We start from the raw sequence: 17,335 nt of genomic DNA, 5'->3' as shown, positions 1-17,335 counted from the left end.
CAGTGTGGTGTAGTGGTTAAGAGCGGCAGACTCATAATCTGGTGAACCGGGTTCACATCTCCGCTCCTCCACATGCACCTGCTGGGTGACCTTGGGCCAGTCACACTTCTTTGAAGTCTCTCGGCCCCACTCACCTCACAGAGTGTTTGTTGTGGGGGAGGAAGGGAAAGAAGAATGTTAGCCGCTTTGAGACTCCTTAAAGGGAGTGAAAGGCGGGATATCAAATCCAAACTCTTCTTCTTCTATAGACCACAAAAGGGGAGAGTGCTATTGTGCTCAGGTCTTACTCATGGGCTTCCCATAGGCATCTGGTTTGCCACTGTGCAAACATACTGTTACAAAAGTTGGGTGCTCTCTATGCCAAACAGTAGCAAGAGTCCATGGGGTTGCAGGCACTCCCCCAGGGTCAGTGTTCCTTTGGAGAATCGAGAGACGGCAGAAAATGTTGTAGCTTTAAGAAATATGGTTTATTCAACTATTTACACCTACAGCCTGCATGGAGAGAATCCAGATCTTACGGCATGGTCATTTCAAGATGAGCTTGTCCCCCACAGCAGTGCTGCCAGCCTTCAGCCATCCTGCCCAAGATGGATCCCAGTCTGTCTTTCCCCTTCTTCTTCCCAACAACCCTTGCTCAAGATTCACTTTGCCTGTCACCTCACACCCTTCCAACCTTGGCAACCTTCCAACCCCCCAGTCTCTGTTCACACCTCAGGGCAGGGGGGGCAGTTCTCTTGCACTGCCAATAGCTCTCAATGGCCCTGTATGGTTTCTTAATGGCCCTAGCTTGGCCAGGTCATTTTGCAAAGGTTGTCCCACGAATAATTCTGCAGCTGGTATTCCTCACTTCACACCCCAAATAATCAAAATCCCACATTTATTAATTTCTAGGGTTTAGCCCCCCCCAATCTATAATGATAGAGCAAATCTATAACAATTGCCCAGACCCAACAGGGTTCTTATTATGTTTTTATCCCTGCTCAGTTGTAATCAATAGCACCGGAAACCACTGACCCCCTATGTTTTAATTTAACTCTATTCCCCCATCCATCCTCATACACAAGTTTAACTGTTCCAAAGCCTTCCAGACTTCTGCAAAAGAAATGACACTGACCTCATATCTGAAATAAACAAGCATCTCCCTGCTTTCAAAGATTAATATTAGAAGATTTCCAGAATAAAGTCCCTAGGGTGAAACTCTACAAAACTTCCAGTCATATGCTGTATATATATATGTATTTCATTTCTAATACTCTATGGTTCTGATTTCTCCACAATTTCACAGGCACACTTGCTGGGCTTGGCTTCGTTTTGGAGAAGAGCTCACTGGGGGCATGGTATTTTTTTGTAATATTTGGTTTAACTTGCAAATATATAAATAGACAAAGCTTTCACCAATCTGGTACCCTTCAGATGTTGCTAGAGCTGGCTGTTGGCCCTGATGCTTGGGACTGATGGGAGTTTAAGGCCAACAACATGTAGAGGATACCAGTTTTTGAAAGGTTGAAACAGAGCATAAGTAGAGGAAGCAGTGATACACAGAGCTCACAGCTGCCTCGTTTCTCTCTCTCTCTGTCTCCCCCCACTGCACTCCTCCCCAGACAGTTGTTTTCCCCATACAGGCATTTAGTTTAAATCCTCCTCCTCTCCTTAGCTAAGAGAGAGGGAGCATCACCTTGCAGATTTCAGTGGTCTCTTCCATTGAAAACCCTCAAGAAACCTTTCCATCTGTTTCTCTACCATTAGCTCATGGAAGAAATCTACCAGCCATTTTATGGCATTAGCAAGCAACTTGGCTGACATAGGCATGGTAGCGATATCTGGCCAGCATTCGTACAATACCTAGTTTCTTTCCTTGCTCCTTTTTTGTTTTGTTTTTTAAACACAGCCACAGGATCATAAGTACGTAAAGGCACCACTAGACAACACTTTTCCCCAAGCAATTTTGCACCCAAATGGGAAAAGATATGTGTGTTTGTATGTACTTTCCCACTCCAAAGGGATTTTATACAGAACAAAATCCAGTGCAAAGGGTGTACAAGCCCCAAGATGTCCTACACCAGTCTTCAGCTAGAAATTGCAGCCTACATTTTTAAAAAGGAAAACAAAACTCTGGGCTGAGGGGGTGAGGATGACTCCACATGTCTGAACAGTTTTTGCATCTGATATTTGTTTCTGTAGCTGTCCATTGTCACCAATGTGGATACTAATAAAATTGCTGATATGCACTCAGATCTATGCCCCTTTAGCCCTACTTTGAATCTCATCTGAGGCATATAAATGAACCTGTAACATAACATGAACAATAATTCTGTGCATTTAGTGTCTGTGCCAACCTGCCCAGCACTTTGTTGTACTGTTGATATTTTCTGAACAGCTGAACAGATTGTACAAATGCAAAATATATTTTGGGTGTCAGATTTTACCAACTTCATCTGCAAGCTTCGAAAACAAATTGCTTCCATGAAATGAACTGTGGGCTTGAAATATTTGTGTAGAGGTACTGCTGGTAACATAGGAAATTGTTTATAGCGCTCTGACGACAAGCCATTACAGGACAACACGGTACTGAGCTGAAATAACTTGGATTTATTTGGATAAATCTGTCATGTATGCAATACTTTTAAGCTCAATTCTTTCCCCCCCAATTTATTTTGTGTGCGTGTCTGTACGTGTGTGTAAATTCAGCAACTTCCTTTTTATTAAACCTGAAAGGATCCAAGGCACAATCTGAATTTAGAAAGAAAAATAGATCCATTACGCTAGTGGTAGCCTTCTATTAGCTTTTGGGTCAGTTTTATGAATATCAGTATGAAACTCAGCATGAAGATAAGGAGCAACTTAGAAAGTCATTCTTTCCTGTGAATTTAATGCTTATGAAATGTAGGAAAGTGATAGCACAGGAAGATGAGTTTGTTTAGCAACAGAAAAGTGCAGTGTTAGATACAAAACAGAAATGAAAGGGTTTCCCCATTTCTTTTACTTGTTTTGTTTTGTTCTGTGGCTTCTACTTTTCCTGTATTCTTCTCCTTCCTATTTCCTGTCTGACAATAGCCCTCTTCAGTTCAGACATTTAGTCTGAACTCATAAAGGGCGATCAGGGAAGCACCAGGCATCCTTTGTGGGGTGGAATAACAAAATGACAATTTAATTTACTTAATATATGTAATAAATATTGTAAATTATGTAAAGTTATGCTATTTTGCCACAGCCAATGAAATGAAAACCACAGTTTTTAGTGGAAGATGAACTGCAGCAGACTGTAAACAGTGCTGCAAAGCCTTCTTATGTATATACTTACAAGTATATATAAAATGAATTCCAGAGGTGAAGCATGCAGTTTGCTGCAGCTTTCAGTTTGTTTAGTGTATTGGCATCTTCCCCTTCCAAGTGTAACCAATGACTACGTTTGCTTTGATAAAACACCTGGAATATTGAGACATTTATACATAACGTCAGTCCAAGATTGTGTGTTTTGTGGTATTATATCAGTTATAACTTCAGTAATGTGGGGAAAGGGGGAAGTCACAAATGAGATAAAGTGTGTTTTAATAGGTGGGTTTTCTGTTAGGATTTTTATCTCACCAGCTGCGAGGAGCAGCACAATGGTTGTTGAGAGCACAATGGTGTCTGAGAGCGTGAGACAGGAAGTCTCTGCTCAGTCTCAGTACTGTAAGAAGGTACTTTGGCTTCTGAGTGAAGTGTGCTCTTCTGTACTGCTGCTCAGAGACAGCAGACATGCTGGATGGAAGCTCTGTGTATAGACAATGTAAATAAAGTAGTTTAGAGCTACGGATTGTCTCTTTCTTCTGCAATGGGATGGGGATGCCAGAAGATGAGTGTGCTCCTCTCAGGAGGGAGGGGTCGCTTATTACCGGTCTCTCCGGATTGAGGAAGATTTACAGCCAGAGGGTGACCACCGGAGAGACGCCTCGGTGTTTTGGGAAGGTGGCGGCCTTCCCGGGCATTTTTCCAACACCCTGTTTTAACTGGAGATACCAGGAATTGAAGCTGAAAGCTTCAGCATGAAGAACATGTACTCTACTGCTGAGCTACAGCTCCTGTAATCATGGGCACCTTAACATTAAAGTTTTCCCAGTCCTAATTGAAGACACAATGATTGGAACCTGAAACCTTTTGCATACAAAGCATTTGTTTCACCAATGAGCAAAAAATAAAAATAAAAATCTGATGTCTAGTTTTAATAAAACAGAAACTTGTCTCAGATTTAGCCAACGGTGAACTGTGTTAGAACAATTTTGTGCAAAACATATTGATTAAATGTGAGAAAATCAGATCAGGAAACTGACATTGAGAATACCAAAATGAACTTCACTGCCTGTGATTGCCATCCTTCAAAAGGTAAATGCAACCTCTGTGAATATTTTAAATGGCAGTTACATGTACATAGGTTCGCTTTAGGATCAGTTTTAGGGCAAAACTAGATGTGATGCTTAACTTGCCTTTAGCAATCAGATTTGATAGATTTTTAAAAACATAAAACTAAAAAAATTAAGGGATGGAATTTTATTCTACCCCTCACCTGCCTCAGTCCTGATGAAAATCCTTCCCTCTGTAGCTGCTCATAGCCCCAGAAGGAAAACACCCATTGTCACCAAGGGGAATGTTCCACCTGGAGCTACTGGAAGCTGTGAGTGGGTGGGTGCCATTTTTTTTCAGGCCCATGAGGAGCAAGGAAAATATTCAATTCCCTTCTATTAATTTAACCCCCCCAACACCCTCCCAAAAAAACCCATTGTATGATTGTAAAGACAATTAGCACCTCATCTGGTATAGCTCTTAGAGTCTTATTGGGTGACTGGGTGGCATGCAATTGGACAATTAACTTCTGCTGGATGACTCTCTGGCAGAATGTGTTGATATCAAGCCTTGTATCAGAGGAATTTGGCCACCCTCCAGGTGCCCGGCTTGAATCCTTGTGACCTCCTGTCTGCGACTCCCGGCAGGATCAAGGGAGGTCTCCAATCGGCGATTCTTCCCAACGTGAAAGAAGAACACACCATCCCTCCTCCCTCACTCCCAGGGAGGGGAGAGAGACAGACAGAAATGTATTTACATGCCTTTATTTCTGTCTTTCCAGTAGTGCAGAGAAACGTGTCTGCACCCTCTCACATCAGCAGCCAGAGAGAGAAAAAAACTCCACCCATGTACTTCCAGTACAGCGTCATGTGACACTCTGAGCTAACATCCGGTGCTCAGTGCACATAATAGACTGTCCTTTGTTGCCACGGTACAGTCCCATAACATCAACATCCTGTTTGGCTTTCCAGCCATCTGGAGCACTCAGCAGCATTGCTCCTTTTTCGTAACAACCTCCCCCAAAAGAATCAATGCATGTTGCGGCAAGCAAAGCGTGATCCAGAGAAGAAAATAAACAGTTGTTATACACATAACACTCCCCTGTTGTTTCAGTTCCACCCTTGGAACTACCCGCCACTGGTTTCCCCAGTGTACCTCTCTGGTTGTCTGGTTTCCAAGGAACGAGTGCATCTGCACTCCCTTGGCTAGCAACTCTCTGTTGTGTCTTTGTCTCTGACTTAGACACAGCTCCAACCTGTTCTCGGTTGTTTACAACAGCAACACATGCAACAGCTAAATTAGCAAACTCTTCTGAGTACCTTTTGGGTGGTTGAGCCTTTGTGACTCTCTCAGACCTGCGCAAGAGGTACTGATTCTCTCTGCTCACTGGTTCTGTCTCAGGACTCTAAGGAGAACCAGTTCCAACAGTAAACAGTGGTTCAACCTTCACCTGTGAAGGTCTATCCATTGTGTGAGATTTCCTCTCAATGACTGTGACAACAGAGCTCTCTGAGCTATCACTGTCGCTCTCAGTACCACTGTACTCTGTGAAATCATCATCATCATCTGAATCGTCCTCTGTGGGAAATGTGTGTACTATCACTCTCTCCTTTTCAGGAGCACTCTCTAGAAATTTTGTGAGAATCACCTGACCAGATTCAGACAAAATTACTCTGTAGAGACCCTTTTCATATCCCACAAAAATGCCTCTGGCATTCTTTACTCCACCTGGAGCTTCTGTCCTCACATGAGACCCAAAAACCTTGAAATGGGCAACAGAAGGTTTTCTCCGGAACAGTTTCTCAAAAGGAGAACTTCCCAACTCTTTTGAAACCTTTCTCACCCACGCATGACAAAACGACATGAGTGACTCCGCCCAGAACTCATGTGGCAGATGTGAACTAAGCAATTGCGCATTCATTCCCTTTTGCAATTCTTTGTTCACTTTTACACAGACACCCCTGTTCCACGCTTCCGCTGAAACAGCAATCTTGTGTCTGATCCCCTTCTTCTGCAGGAACCTCTGGAAATCCTGTAAAAGAAAAATCTGCTTCTTATCTGTCAAAAGACAATCAACGTTAGCATCATGCATATCTTTAACTTTGTCACAAAACTCCTGAAACCTTTCCAAGGCTTCCTGTGGTTTTCTCAACACATAAACCCAGACAAAGTTAGAGAAATGATCCACACACACAAGATAATATCTTGCATTGCCTCTAGATGGTTCTAGAGGACCAATCACATCAGCATACACCCGCTGAAACGCTCTGTCGACCCTGGCCACCTTCTTGGCGCTCGTTTTGGTCACACCTGCAAGAGAAATCAAGTTAGACTCAGAATTACATTCCATGTAATCACTTTGGTCAAAGTCCAACAAATACAGTCCACCTTTCTGTCTGGCAGAAAGATATAACTCTCCATCTTTGAAGATCTCGCAGCTCTTATCATCATAGGACAGTTTCAGTCCTTTCTTTGCAATCTGCGAAACACTCAGCAGATTGAACTTCAATTCAGGAACCAAGTAAACATTGTTTATAGTCAGGTTCAGACTCTTAAGATACACAGTTCCAACCCCGGTCGCTTCCAGCTTCTGACCGTTGGCTTGTTCCACAGCGAAGCTTTGCTTCTTAAACGTCGAAAAGAGTCCTCTGTGCGGGGACATATGAAAATTACAGCCCGTATCGATCACAAATGAATTTCCAACATCTGGCGTGGTTCCTTTCGCCATCAGGGCCTTTGCAGGTTTCACCGAAGACTTGGTATGACCTTTGCCTGCTGCCTCAGGCTTTGCTGAGCGGCCCTTCGCTCCTTTCGGCTGGCGTGGCTTCTTGCAGTTCCGCTGAAGATGCCCAGCCTGTCCGCAATTGTAGGATCGGACAATGTTCAAAGCTACAGCATCCTCTCCAGTAGCTACATCAGTGGGGGAATTAAAACTCCGTTCTTCCCTCCCCCTGTCCTTGGCATCCATTTTGAATCCAAGTCTCAGCTCTTCACCCTCGAGCTAGTTAAAATCCAAAAGCTCCTTTTTGAGCTGTTTTTCTGCCTCTCTCTCAGGCAGGCAATCTCCAAGCTGTCTCAAAGTCAAAACAAACTTTCGCTTTCCCGGCTCTGACTGAGCCAGCCCCAGGTGTCAGTAGTTTTCCACTTTCCTGACTGTCGTTGCTTAGCAACTGTGCATACTTCTTCGTTATCTCACCACAAAAATCTGTGGTATGCAAGCCTTTACTCTCAGAGCTGTTTTTTCCAAACGCAGCTCTCGTGAACCAGAGAATAAATCAATCTGCATTCACACTTTTAGCCCGATATTCAGCATACCTTTTTGGGGCTCCATTGCTTGGAAAACACCCCTCTTGATGTCCTTCCGTCTGTTCAGCTTCTGGCTGCAATGCAGACGTTATCTTCTTTCCTTGGTGCAGAGGATGGCACACGATCCATCAACCTCTCACCTCTCATGCTGATTCCCATGGATCAGATAACCAGCAGCGTCTGCTACCATATGTTGATATCAAGCCTTGTATCAGAGGAATTTGGCCACCCTCCAGGTGCCCGGCTTGAATCCTTGTGACCTCCTGTCTGCGACTCCCGGCAGGATCAAGGGAGGTCTCCAATCGGCGATTCTTCCCAACGTGAAAGAAGAACACACCATCCCTCCTCCCTCACTCCCAGGGAGGGGAGAGAGACAGACAGAAATGTATTTACATGCCTTTATTTCTGTCTTTCCAGTAGTGCAGAGAAACGTGTCTGCACCCTCTCACATCAGCAGCCAGAGAGAGAAAAAAACTCCACCCATGTACTTCCAGTACAGGGTCATGTGACACTCTGAGCTAACATCCGGTGCTCAGTGCACATAATAGACTGTCCTTTGTTGCCACGGTACAGTCCCATAACATCAACATCCTGTTTGGCTTTCCAGCCATCTGGAGCACTCAGCAGCATTGCTCCTTTTTCGTAACAGAATGGGGGCAGGTGGGGTCTTCAGGAATGAAGAATTCTGATGTCGTGACAGCGGGTTTTGCTCAGTGTTCTAGGAGTCCTGTCACAAGGGTTCACTTGCTTCCTCTCTTTCAAGGTAGAACATGCTCATAGGCATTTGTTTACCTCTTTAATAGTCAAGAATTGTCACCACATTAATTATTTTTAAAATCTGGAGATGTGGAGTCCAGATCTTGGAGCTGGTTTGTACTGAGTTGAATAGGATCCAAACTGCAGCAGTCTGATTGGTCCTAGAACAATAGGATTCAGAATGCAGCAGTCTGATTGGTCCTAGAACAATGCAGCAGTATGATTGGTCAGCAGGAGCCACCCAATCCAGCTCCACATAGAAGTGAATCCACAACCTGATTGGCCTACAGGAGAATTCCAGAATTAGCCAATCACGTGCAGCCCATTGTGTAAATAATGTATATAAAGCAGATACTTTGAGGGGACATTCATTCCCTCCTCACCACTATGAGCTGAATAAAGAGCATGAAATCCACTCTTGACTCTGAGTATATTTCAGAGCAGTGGGTAACAGACCTTCCAGCACCTTCTATGTGAGCAGGCAGCTTGAGGCTTGTGCGGAAAAACCAGTTGCAACTATAGTTAATGATCAACTAGAGGCTTCTACGTCAAGTTACAGAAGCAGAATGAATCAGAAACTGCATTAAAAATAAAGCAAGCAATAAAGTCTAACAACTCTTACAAGGTAGAAGGCTTTGTTGTTGTTGTTGTTTAGTCGTTTAGTCGTATCCGACTCTTCGTGACACCAGAGAGTGTCTGGCCTATCAGCATGTTCTACCTTGAAAGAGAGGAAGCAAAGAGAGCACGCCAGGCACTCCTGTCTTCCACTGCCTCCCGCAGTTTGGTCAAACTCATGTTGGTAGCTTCGAGAACACTAGCTTGGTAGCTTCGAGAAGAGTGACTAGTGGGGTGCCACAGGGTTCTGTCTTGGGCCCGGTCTTATTCAACATCTTTATCAACGTCTTGGATGATGGACTCAAGGGCATCCTGATCAAATTTTCAGATGACACCAAACTGGGAGGGGTGGCTAACACCCCAGAGGACAGGATCACACTTCAAAATGACCTTGACAGATTAGAGAACTGGGCCAAAACAAACAAGATGAATTTTAACAGGGAGAAATGTAAAGTATTGCACTTGGGCAAAAAAAAAATGAGAGGCACAAATACAAGATGGGTGACACCTGGCTTGAGAGCAGTACATGTGAAAAGGATCTAGGAGTCTTGGTTGACCACAAACTTGACATGAGCCAACAGTGTGACGCAGCAGCTAAAAAAGCCAATGCAATTCTGGGCTGCATCAGTAGGAGTATAGCATCTAGATCAAGGATTATGCTTTTATGTTGTGGAACATGTTGAAAGATGGTTGTGGGGCAACAATCCAGTCAAAAGAGACACTGGAGGTGTGTGATGTCAGCACATAGGCTGAATCCCAAGGAGATGGGGGATTAGCACTTGATATTTCTAGGAACTGGGGCAAGAGAGGTGTACATAGTGGGACTCCTTTTGGGTTCCTGTGAAATGGGTTTATCAAAAAGGGGAAAACAATATTGTGTGTATTCAAGCAGTCACAGAGACTATGGGCATTCTTCAGCTTGTCCTCATGCAAGGAAAGCTTTTAGCAGACCTAAAAGAGAAAGAGAATCGGAACTGGTTTTTATGGTTTTGTTTTTGTTTTTTTTACAAGTCGTTTTACTGCCCTGAGAGAAAAGAGAATATGAAACCTACGCTAGGCTATTGTTGAAATACTGGTATTTGAAATGACCGTAAACTTATTTGCAATTAGCTGAGCAAATTGAAGTCTGATTGGCTACATGGTGTGTTTATTCTGAATAGAAACAATGCAATGTGAATATTGCAATATGAATACTGGAAAATTAACAACAGCTTCACATTCATTGTGCTGCCCTTTTGTGTGGTTAATGAGCTCCTGTGCCCCAAACATATCCTTACTCCCTTTTCTGCATTATGCCTAGCCGCTCGTGTGTGGTTATTCTAGAACCAGCTTAGAGAAAAGGTAGAGAAATTTCAGAAGATTGTTAAATCATGCTATCACTGAAACACTCATGTTGCAGCCTGACCTGATTGTCTGAAGCTTTCATAACGGTTATTCATCGCTTTTAATTTTCTAGTATCTGTTGCGTTCAAGGACAATAATGCTTCCATATGATAAACCTATCTGCAGTTGAATGAGTTTTAATTAACAGGTCATTCGAAGCCACTGTTGTCCCTGGCAGCAGAAGGAACTAAGAATTGTTTGTTGGGTGCGGCCAGGAAATAAAATGTTTTTCATAGTGCTACTTAAGTGCTTGCAACAAATAGCAATAATGGTTCCAATAATTATTGAATGAACTTGGCTTTTCAGATGCTAATAGCCAAGAATTGTTGACTGTATAGACTTTGTCTGTCATCTTATTGCAATATCCCCATTGTTCATAGATCCCTTCGAGCAGCAGGTAGCAAAAAACCCCCATAGTTACATCTGAAAAGAAATAGGTATTATTAAAATCAGAGCTGGGAAAGGCGTGGAGATATTTTGTGTCATATTCACCATTTAATTTAGTCTTGACCAAATCAATATAATGTTTTCGTAGGTGGGGAATGTCGTACAGTTTCACTGCAGAAAAGGCTACCTTATTCAAGGCTCTACAACACGTACCTGTCTTCCCGATCTTACTTGGAGTGGTATTCAGCCAGAATGCATACGTAAGTCCATAAGACACATCTTCTTGTGGCATTCACTGTGTTTTAGTGGATTGTTTTAAGTTGTTATGTTGGATGCCATCCTGGTAATTTCTAGTTTAAATGTGGTACATGGAATAAATGGATTGATTGATTTTATATATTGCCCTGCCTCCAAAAGAAGCCCGAGGTGGCAAAAAAACAAGTAATAAACATATTTAAAAAGAATACAAGGGCAGACTTCTGGTCCTTGATCTCAGTGGGTGTTTTGCTAGTGACTTTTGCTGGCTCATTATCTGCATCAAGGTTTGTTTTCCACAATATCCTAATGATATAGCACTGATGTAAACAATTTAAATATCATGAATCAGGCTATTTCAAAATAAGGTGAAGCACATCCAGACCTGTGTGCCTTCGCTAATTATATGGGGGCACGAGGCAGGAAGGTTCAATCCCCCTTTTCCTTTTGTGTCAACCACCTTTGCAATTCTGCAGAAAATATATATCTTAATACTTAGGAAATCCATAGTCTTTAATTTTTTAAGCATCAGTTAATATCCACAGTGTAAACAGCTTAGCATAGTTCTTACCCCCCACCCCCAAAGCCTTGAGGAATGAGTGTGTTTTGACATTTTGTCGAAAAATAGCCAGAGTTGGGAACATCTAATTTTGTCTAGGATGGAGATCCATACATGGGGAACTATGATTTATATTTTGTCTTGTGTTTTGTCACATATGTGATGAGTTATGGCTTCCTTTTTAGCTCACAACTGCAAACAGCCAGAATCGCCAGCTCACACGAATGTTGCAGGGATGGATCTTCCCTCACTTGGTTATACCCTGATATACAACTGCCAACCAGGGTTCTTTCTCGCGGGAGGTTCGGAACACAGAGTCTGCAGATCTGATGGCACTTGGACAGGGAAAGTGCCTGTATGCGAAGGTAATTTCTTGCATCTCCTGTTTAGTTATTCAGGGCAGAATTGGATAGGATGGGAGACAGAAGACTGCCCTCACTCACTCTCTGTCTCTCTTTATAGTCCCCCGCCCTTGTAATTTGATATTCCATGCCACGTATCTTCTCATCCCAGCCAACCTGTGGTGTGAGAAAGGGGTCAGAGGATGCACACAGTGATTATGTCACATTACACATGGACCCAGTTTAGATAATCATTTTAACTGGGGTAGTCAGTTTGATGATCTCCATATGTTATTTGGCTACAGCTCTCATCAGCCAGCTATCATAGTTCAGCAATATCTAGAAGATACCACACTGACTACCCCTGGTCAGCGGCGGAAGGGCGGGGCGAGGGTGGGGTGCACTGCGGGGCCCCCAGAGTCTGCCTGCCTCCTCCCACTCAGCCACCCTATAGGTGGGGGGGGAGGCAGTGGGTGGACCGTTTGGGCAGCATGGAGCCTGTGTCTCTTCCAGGAGAGATGCGTTGCTCGGGCGTGCTGCAGGCCCTGCGGTACCGCCCTGCATTTTGTCACCCCCCCTCACTGGTGACACCTGGGGCAACCTGCACCCACCACCCACCCCTTCTGCCCTCCCTGCCCCTGGTTACCTGGCTACCATGGTTTAGGTATGTGTGTATGTGATTACATTTGTCTGTTAAGAGTTTATGGTTGTATGGTGCAGTGTGTAATGTTAAGTTCAGAAAAAGCAACTGACCCTAGTGATAATTGTGGATGAGATGAGGTTTAAACCTTCGGTTCCAGGTTTAGCATTCTATACACAACACTAGCTTATTGTAAATTCTCTTCAGAAAAACCCCACACACAGAGGGTTCAAGATTTTGTCCAGCATTATTTTCTAGGTGTACAGAAGTTCATCTAAAAGTGTGGTATCCTTTAAGAACGAAGAGATGAAGAGTCGGTAGATAAGCTGTTGGCTTCTTTCTTTAAATACTCTTTTCCCTTTACAGCTCTGCTGCTTCTCCACCCAGTTTCATTATGTTTTTTTGGGGGGCAGGGATAAAGTTTCATGTTTGTAAAATAAGTTAACTGGAGTGCAAATAGTATGAAAGACCAGGCTGGTGTCATTTCGTTCAGTAGTGCAAGTCATTCCACAGGACAGCCTGCTTCAAAAAGGGTGTTCTGGCACAAACTTGTGGAGCCTTTTTGATCTTATTGATACATGCAGAAAACCTGAAGGAGCCTGTTTCAAATGGGAAGGTCATTAGGAGAAAAGCAGGATGTTCCCTTGTCTTCTGTTGTTGCTGATGAAAATAGTCTTCACAAAAATGACTGCACTGGTGACTTTAAAGGAATAAAGAATTGTGTGGCTTTCATCTGTCTCGTAGCGATTCAAGTTACAGAAGACATCACAGTAATAAGGACACATGTGGCAGCTGCAAAGTTGGTCTGCCTTTATCACCCAAACTTCTCTTTCCTTTCATAGATCCTTTGTAAATTTTGTGCAACCCTGACCTATAAGGAATGCGTGACTTTCGTTTGAGAAGATAAAACTGGTGTCATTTTCCAAACCCTTTTAAGAATATAGATTAGTGCTTAGGACCTTTTAAAATGCTTGGCAGCCCCACAAGAGTTTCTGCAAGGTGCATGGGGATGACAATGGGTTTGTGACAAGGTTCCATTGACTTAGGCAACTCCCCCCCCCCAGACACACAGACAGATAGAATATACTTTGATTTTCATTTGTTGGCTTATCTGATTCTTATTTAGGTAAGTAGCTGTGTTGGTCTGACACAGTCGAAATATATAAAAAAATAAAAACATTGTCCGGCAGCACCTTAGGGACCAACTAAGTTTGTTCTCGGTATAAGCTTTTGTGTGCATGTATCTGAAGAAGTGTGCATGCACACGAAAGCTTAAACCAAGAACAAACTTAGATTCGACTGATTCTTATTTGTTGGTTCTCTGATTCTTGAAATTTTACTTAATTTTGATCTGTTCACTGAACTCGTCTTAGAATGCATGAGGCGGTTATCAGTTATGTACATGGAGGCCCTACACACTGGCCCAACAAGTGGATCATGTGGTGTCCAGAGTAGCCCTCCATATTCTTTCAACACACACACACACACACACACACACACACACACACACACACAGAGAGAGAGAGACAGAGAGAGAGAGAGAGAATTTTCAAATAAATTAGTGTTGAAAGTATTTCCTTTTAAAAAAAACAATATCCACAAGTGCACCAATCTCAAATGCCTGTTAGCTAGACTTTACAGCTTCTTACACATCAATTAAGGTTCAGAGGAGGAAAATATTCCCCTGTTGGGTTCTTCATATCAGGAAGTGTGAAGAGCTAGGAGGCTGCAGGGAGCTGGAGAAATGATTAATGGAAAGGAAAGCACACTCACTGCCCATAACCAGCACACTATGATAAGGTCAGCTGAACTCCACACCATCCAAAATTTTGAAGTAATTCTAAAGTACCTTGCAAATGAAGCAGAAGAGCAAATGCCTCTTCCACAAAGGGGGGGGGGGACATTTGAGAAATCTGGGGCATTAGCTTCAGCAGATCACTAACTAAAATAGGGGTTCTTTTGTGGGGGACTATATATATAGATGCATTGTAGGAATTGGTGCCTCAGAGTCCATACATGCAGCTGCTGCAATTTAAGTAAGTGCATCTACCCTTATTTTAAAGTCATGTGAATCACAGAAACGCCCCCCCCCATTTCATCATGCAATTAATTCTTCCATAAATCCCCACTGGCAGCCCCATGAATTTCTGCAGGCGAATGTGTAGGTACTGCCAGACAATGTTCATCAAGCTGTAACATCCAGTAACTTACTGGGATTTGATCCCACACAAGGCCGGAGCTGCAGCCAAAGCTTCAACCAGCTGTAAACCACTATCAGTGCACGGCACTCCTGCAAAAGGAGCTGTGTAAAACGCAATGCTGAGACAAGGTAGGAGGCCTCCAAAAGAGTTTTCAGCAACTTCATAACAATGCAATTCATATTTAGGGAAAGACATGATGATCAGTTAAAATACTGTGTTGCTTTTGTAAAGCACATACAGCCTACACTATATTTGGACTGAAATCTATGGATGTAATCTTGATTCATAGAACCCCTGGGAATTGTGATAGAACTATGAGTGTACTAAAACAAGACAGTCTGCATCTGTGTTGCAAGATGATGTCAGTTGAACTGAGCTCCCACCAGATTTGTCTTTCGGATTTATGTTGGTTTCCAATATAGATACATGAGAAATGTCTCGCCTCTTTGCTTATTTGCAATTTAATGACATTGGTATTTCATCTTTGATATATCTGTGTCTATTTCTATATTTAATATATCAAAACCAGCATAGATGTAATAATAACTTATTTTGCATTACTTATATCAACAGCTGGTTCAAAAATATTGGTGAAAGACCCTAGGCCAGCTTTGGGGACACCAAGTCCTAAATTAAATGGTGAGTAACTTACTTTCTTTCTTTATTTATAAAAATCCTTACTGACTAGGCAGTTCAGAAACAGAACAGAAAAGATTTGCACAACATATTAGCATTGCAGCCTACGAGAATGTTAGCTTGCTGTTGATATTTCATTGCCGAATAAGCACGAGACAAAAACATGAGATATTTTGTCAAAAAGGAATGATGCAGTGTCGGAATAATTCTGTTTTTGCTCTTCACATAAATGGCAGCCTCCCAGTTTAATAGGATGTGTTCAGCTACCATTCATCTATCTTTTCCAAGATGTGGTGCTGCCTGGGTTGCAAAGTCATTTCTCAGCTGCCTCAAAACAACAGTGCTCATCAGAACTGATATACATAAGATCTGTTGATAGCAGAACTCGTACTATTTTCAAACTATTCCATTGATAAATCAACAGCTGAATTTGTCCATAGTATGTATCAATATCGCACTGCCGCAGTCTGTACATTAAGGAGAGGGAAGATGGTATTTTGGAAGAATCAGGCTTACTGTCTCCTCCCACCTCCCCCACCCCCTGCTTCAATCCATTCAAATGTTACTGCATTAAACCTAAATTCAGATAAAAAGTCTCCTTGTTTCTTCCTTTTGGGAAAACAGCCTCATTATCCACTGTTGTCAAATGTGATCCTGCAATACATGTTTGCAAACTTTAGTAGTGTTGAAGGCAATTAAGTTATGGAATAAAATCCACTCCTCTATTCCAGGGTTTTTCCATATGTGCATTTTTGCAAATTTCTAGGACATGATGTATGCTTTCTCGATATAGTAAAAAAAAACATAAGGAAAACGTATATAGCATATGGATTATAAAGACAATTTTTGAAGCTTTATGGAACTACTGCTACAAAGCTTTCAGTAAAAGGGAACATTAGAAGAAGAAATCAGTGCATGGCAGTTCCTGCAAACCCCCTTCTAGCCCAGCTGTGTCCTTACCTGCCCAACACCTGATGTCATGTATGATGCCAGATGAAGAGCAGGTCGCCATGGGTTTGACCAAATAGTATTGCAGGCCAAATGTGAAGATGCAACAGGCCTAATTAGGCCCATGTGCCAGAAGGGCCCAGGAGCCATGGGCCCAGGAGCAGTGAGGCCACCAGTGGCAGGGGCCTAGATATGAGAGAGGCAGTAAAACACAGGACAAACATACTGACTTTTGATTAGAGGCCTCTGAGAACTGGGTTTACTTGAAACAAGAATCCTGAATCCAACGGCAAAACCTACCCAGAGGTAAAAGGTAAAGGGGTAAAGGGACCCCTGACCATTAGGTCCAGTTGTGACCAACTCTGGGTTGCGGCGCTCATCTCGCTTTATTGGCCGAGGGAGCCGGCGTACAGCTTCCAGGTCATGTGGCCAGCATGACTAAGCTGCTTCTGGCGAACCAGAGCAACGCATGGAAACGCCATTTACCTTCCCGCCGGAGCGGTACCTATTGATCTACTTGCACTTTGACGTGCTTTTGAACTGCTAGGTTGGCAGGAGCAGGGACCGAGCAACGGGAGCTCACCCCGTCACGGGGAATCGAACCACCGACCTTCTGATCAGCAAGTCCTAGGCTCTGTTGTTTAACCCACAGCACCACCCGTGTCCCACCCAAAGGTAGTGGGAGCCTAATTGGCTTGGGTATAATTGGTGGAGACCTTATAGGGCCCCTAACCTATAGGAGTTGAGGAACACAATGAGTTATTTGTAGGGATGGAGCTATTGGCATCCTTACATGGGGAGCTCTGGGAGCCTTGAAATGGGGTGGGACTTGTTGCATGAGGTGCGAGGATGAGACCCGAGGCAGTGCTCACACTCATGTGTGACTCTGCACTGTCCTCTGGCATGATCCCTGGTTGCATTCCCAGCACACCCTATGACAAGGATTGCATTTGGGTGTCAGCTTAGCCAATTTAGTTGGTTTGGCCTT

The 17,335-nt window shown here is 43.2% G+C and overlaps 1 protein-coding gene across 4 annotated transcripts in view; it reads left to right on the top strand.

Annotated features, from left to right (window-relative positions):
• Positions 1-17,335, top strand: part of CSMD3 (CUB and Sushi multiple domains 3) — a 584,373-nt gene that overhangs the window by 548,033 nt on the left and 19,005 nt on the right. For all 4 annotated transcript variants that reach the window (XM_083621789.1, XM_083621788.1, XM_083621791.1 and 1 more), the window contains 3 exons: positions 10,916-11,027; positions 11,767-11,946; positions 15,337-15,402. In XM_083621789.1, coding sequence (XP_083477915.1) covers positions 10,916-11,027; positions 11,767-11,946; positions 15,337-15,402 — 358 coding nt within the window. The remainder of the gene's footprint in view (positions 1-10,915; positions 11,028-11,766; positions 11,947-15,336; positions 15,403-17,335) is intronic.

Source organism: Podarcis filfolensis (genome assembly GCF_964270895.1).
Source record: "Podarcis filfolensis genome assembly, chromosome: 7".
Taxonomy (NCBI): Eukaryota; Metazoa; Chordata; class Lepidosauria; order Squamata; family Lacertidae; genus Podarcis; species Podarcis filfolensis.
The sequence above is the reverse complement of the archived record's forward strand: the minus strand, read 5'-3'. Positions and strand labels throughout refer to the sequence as shown.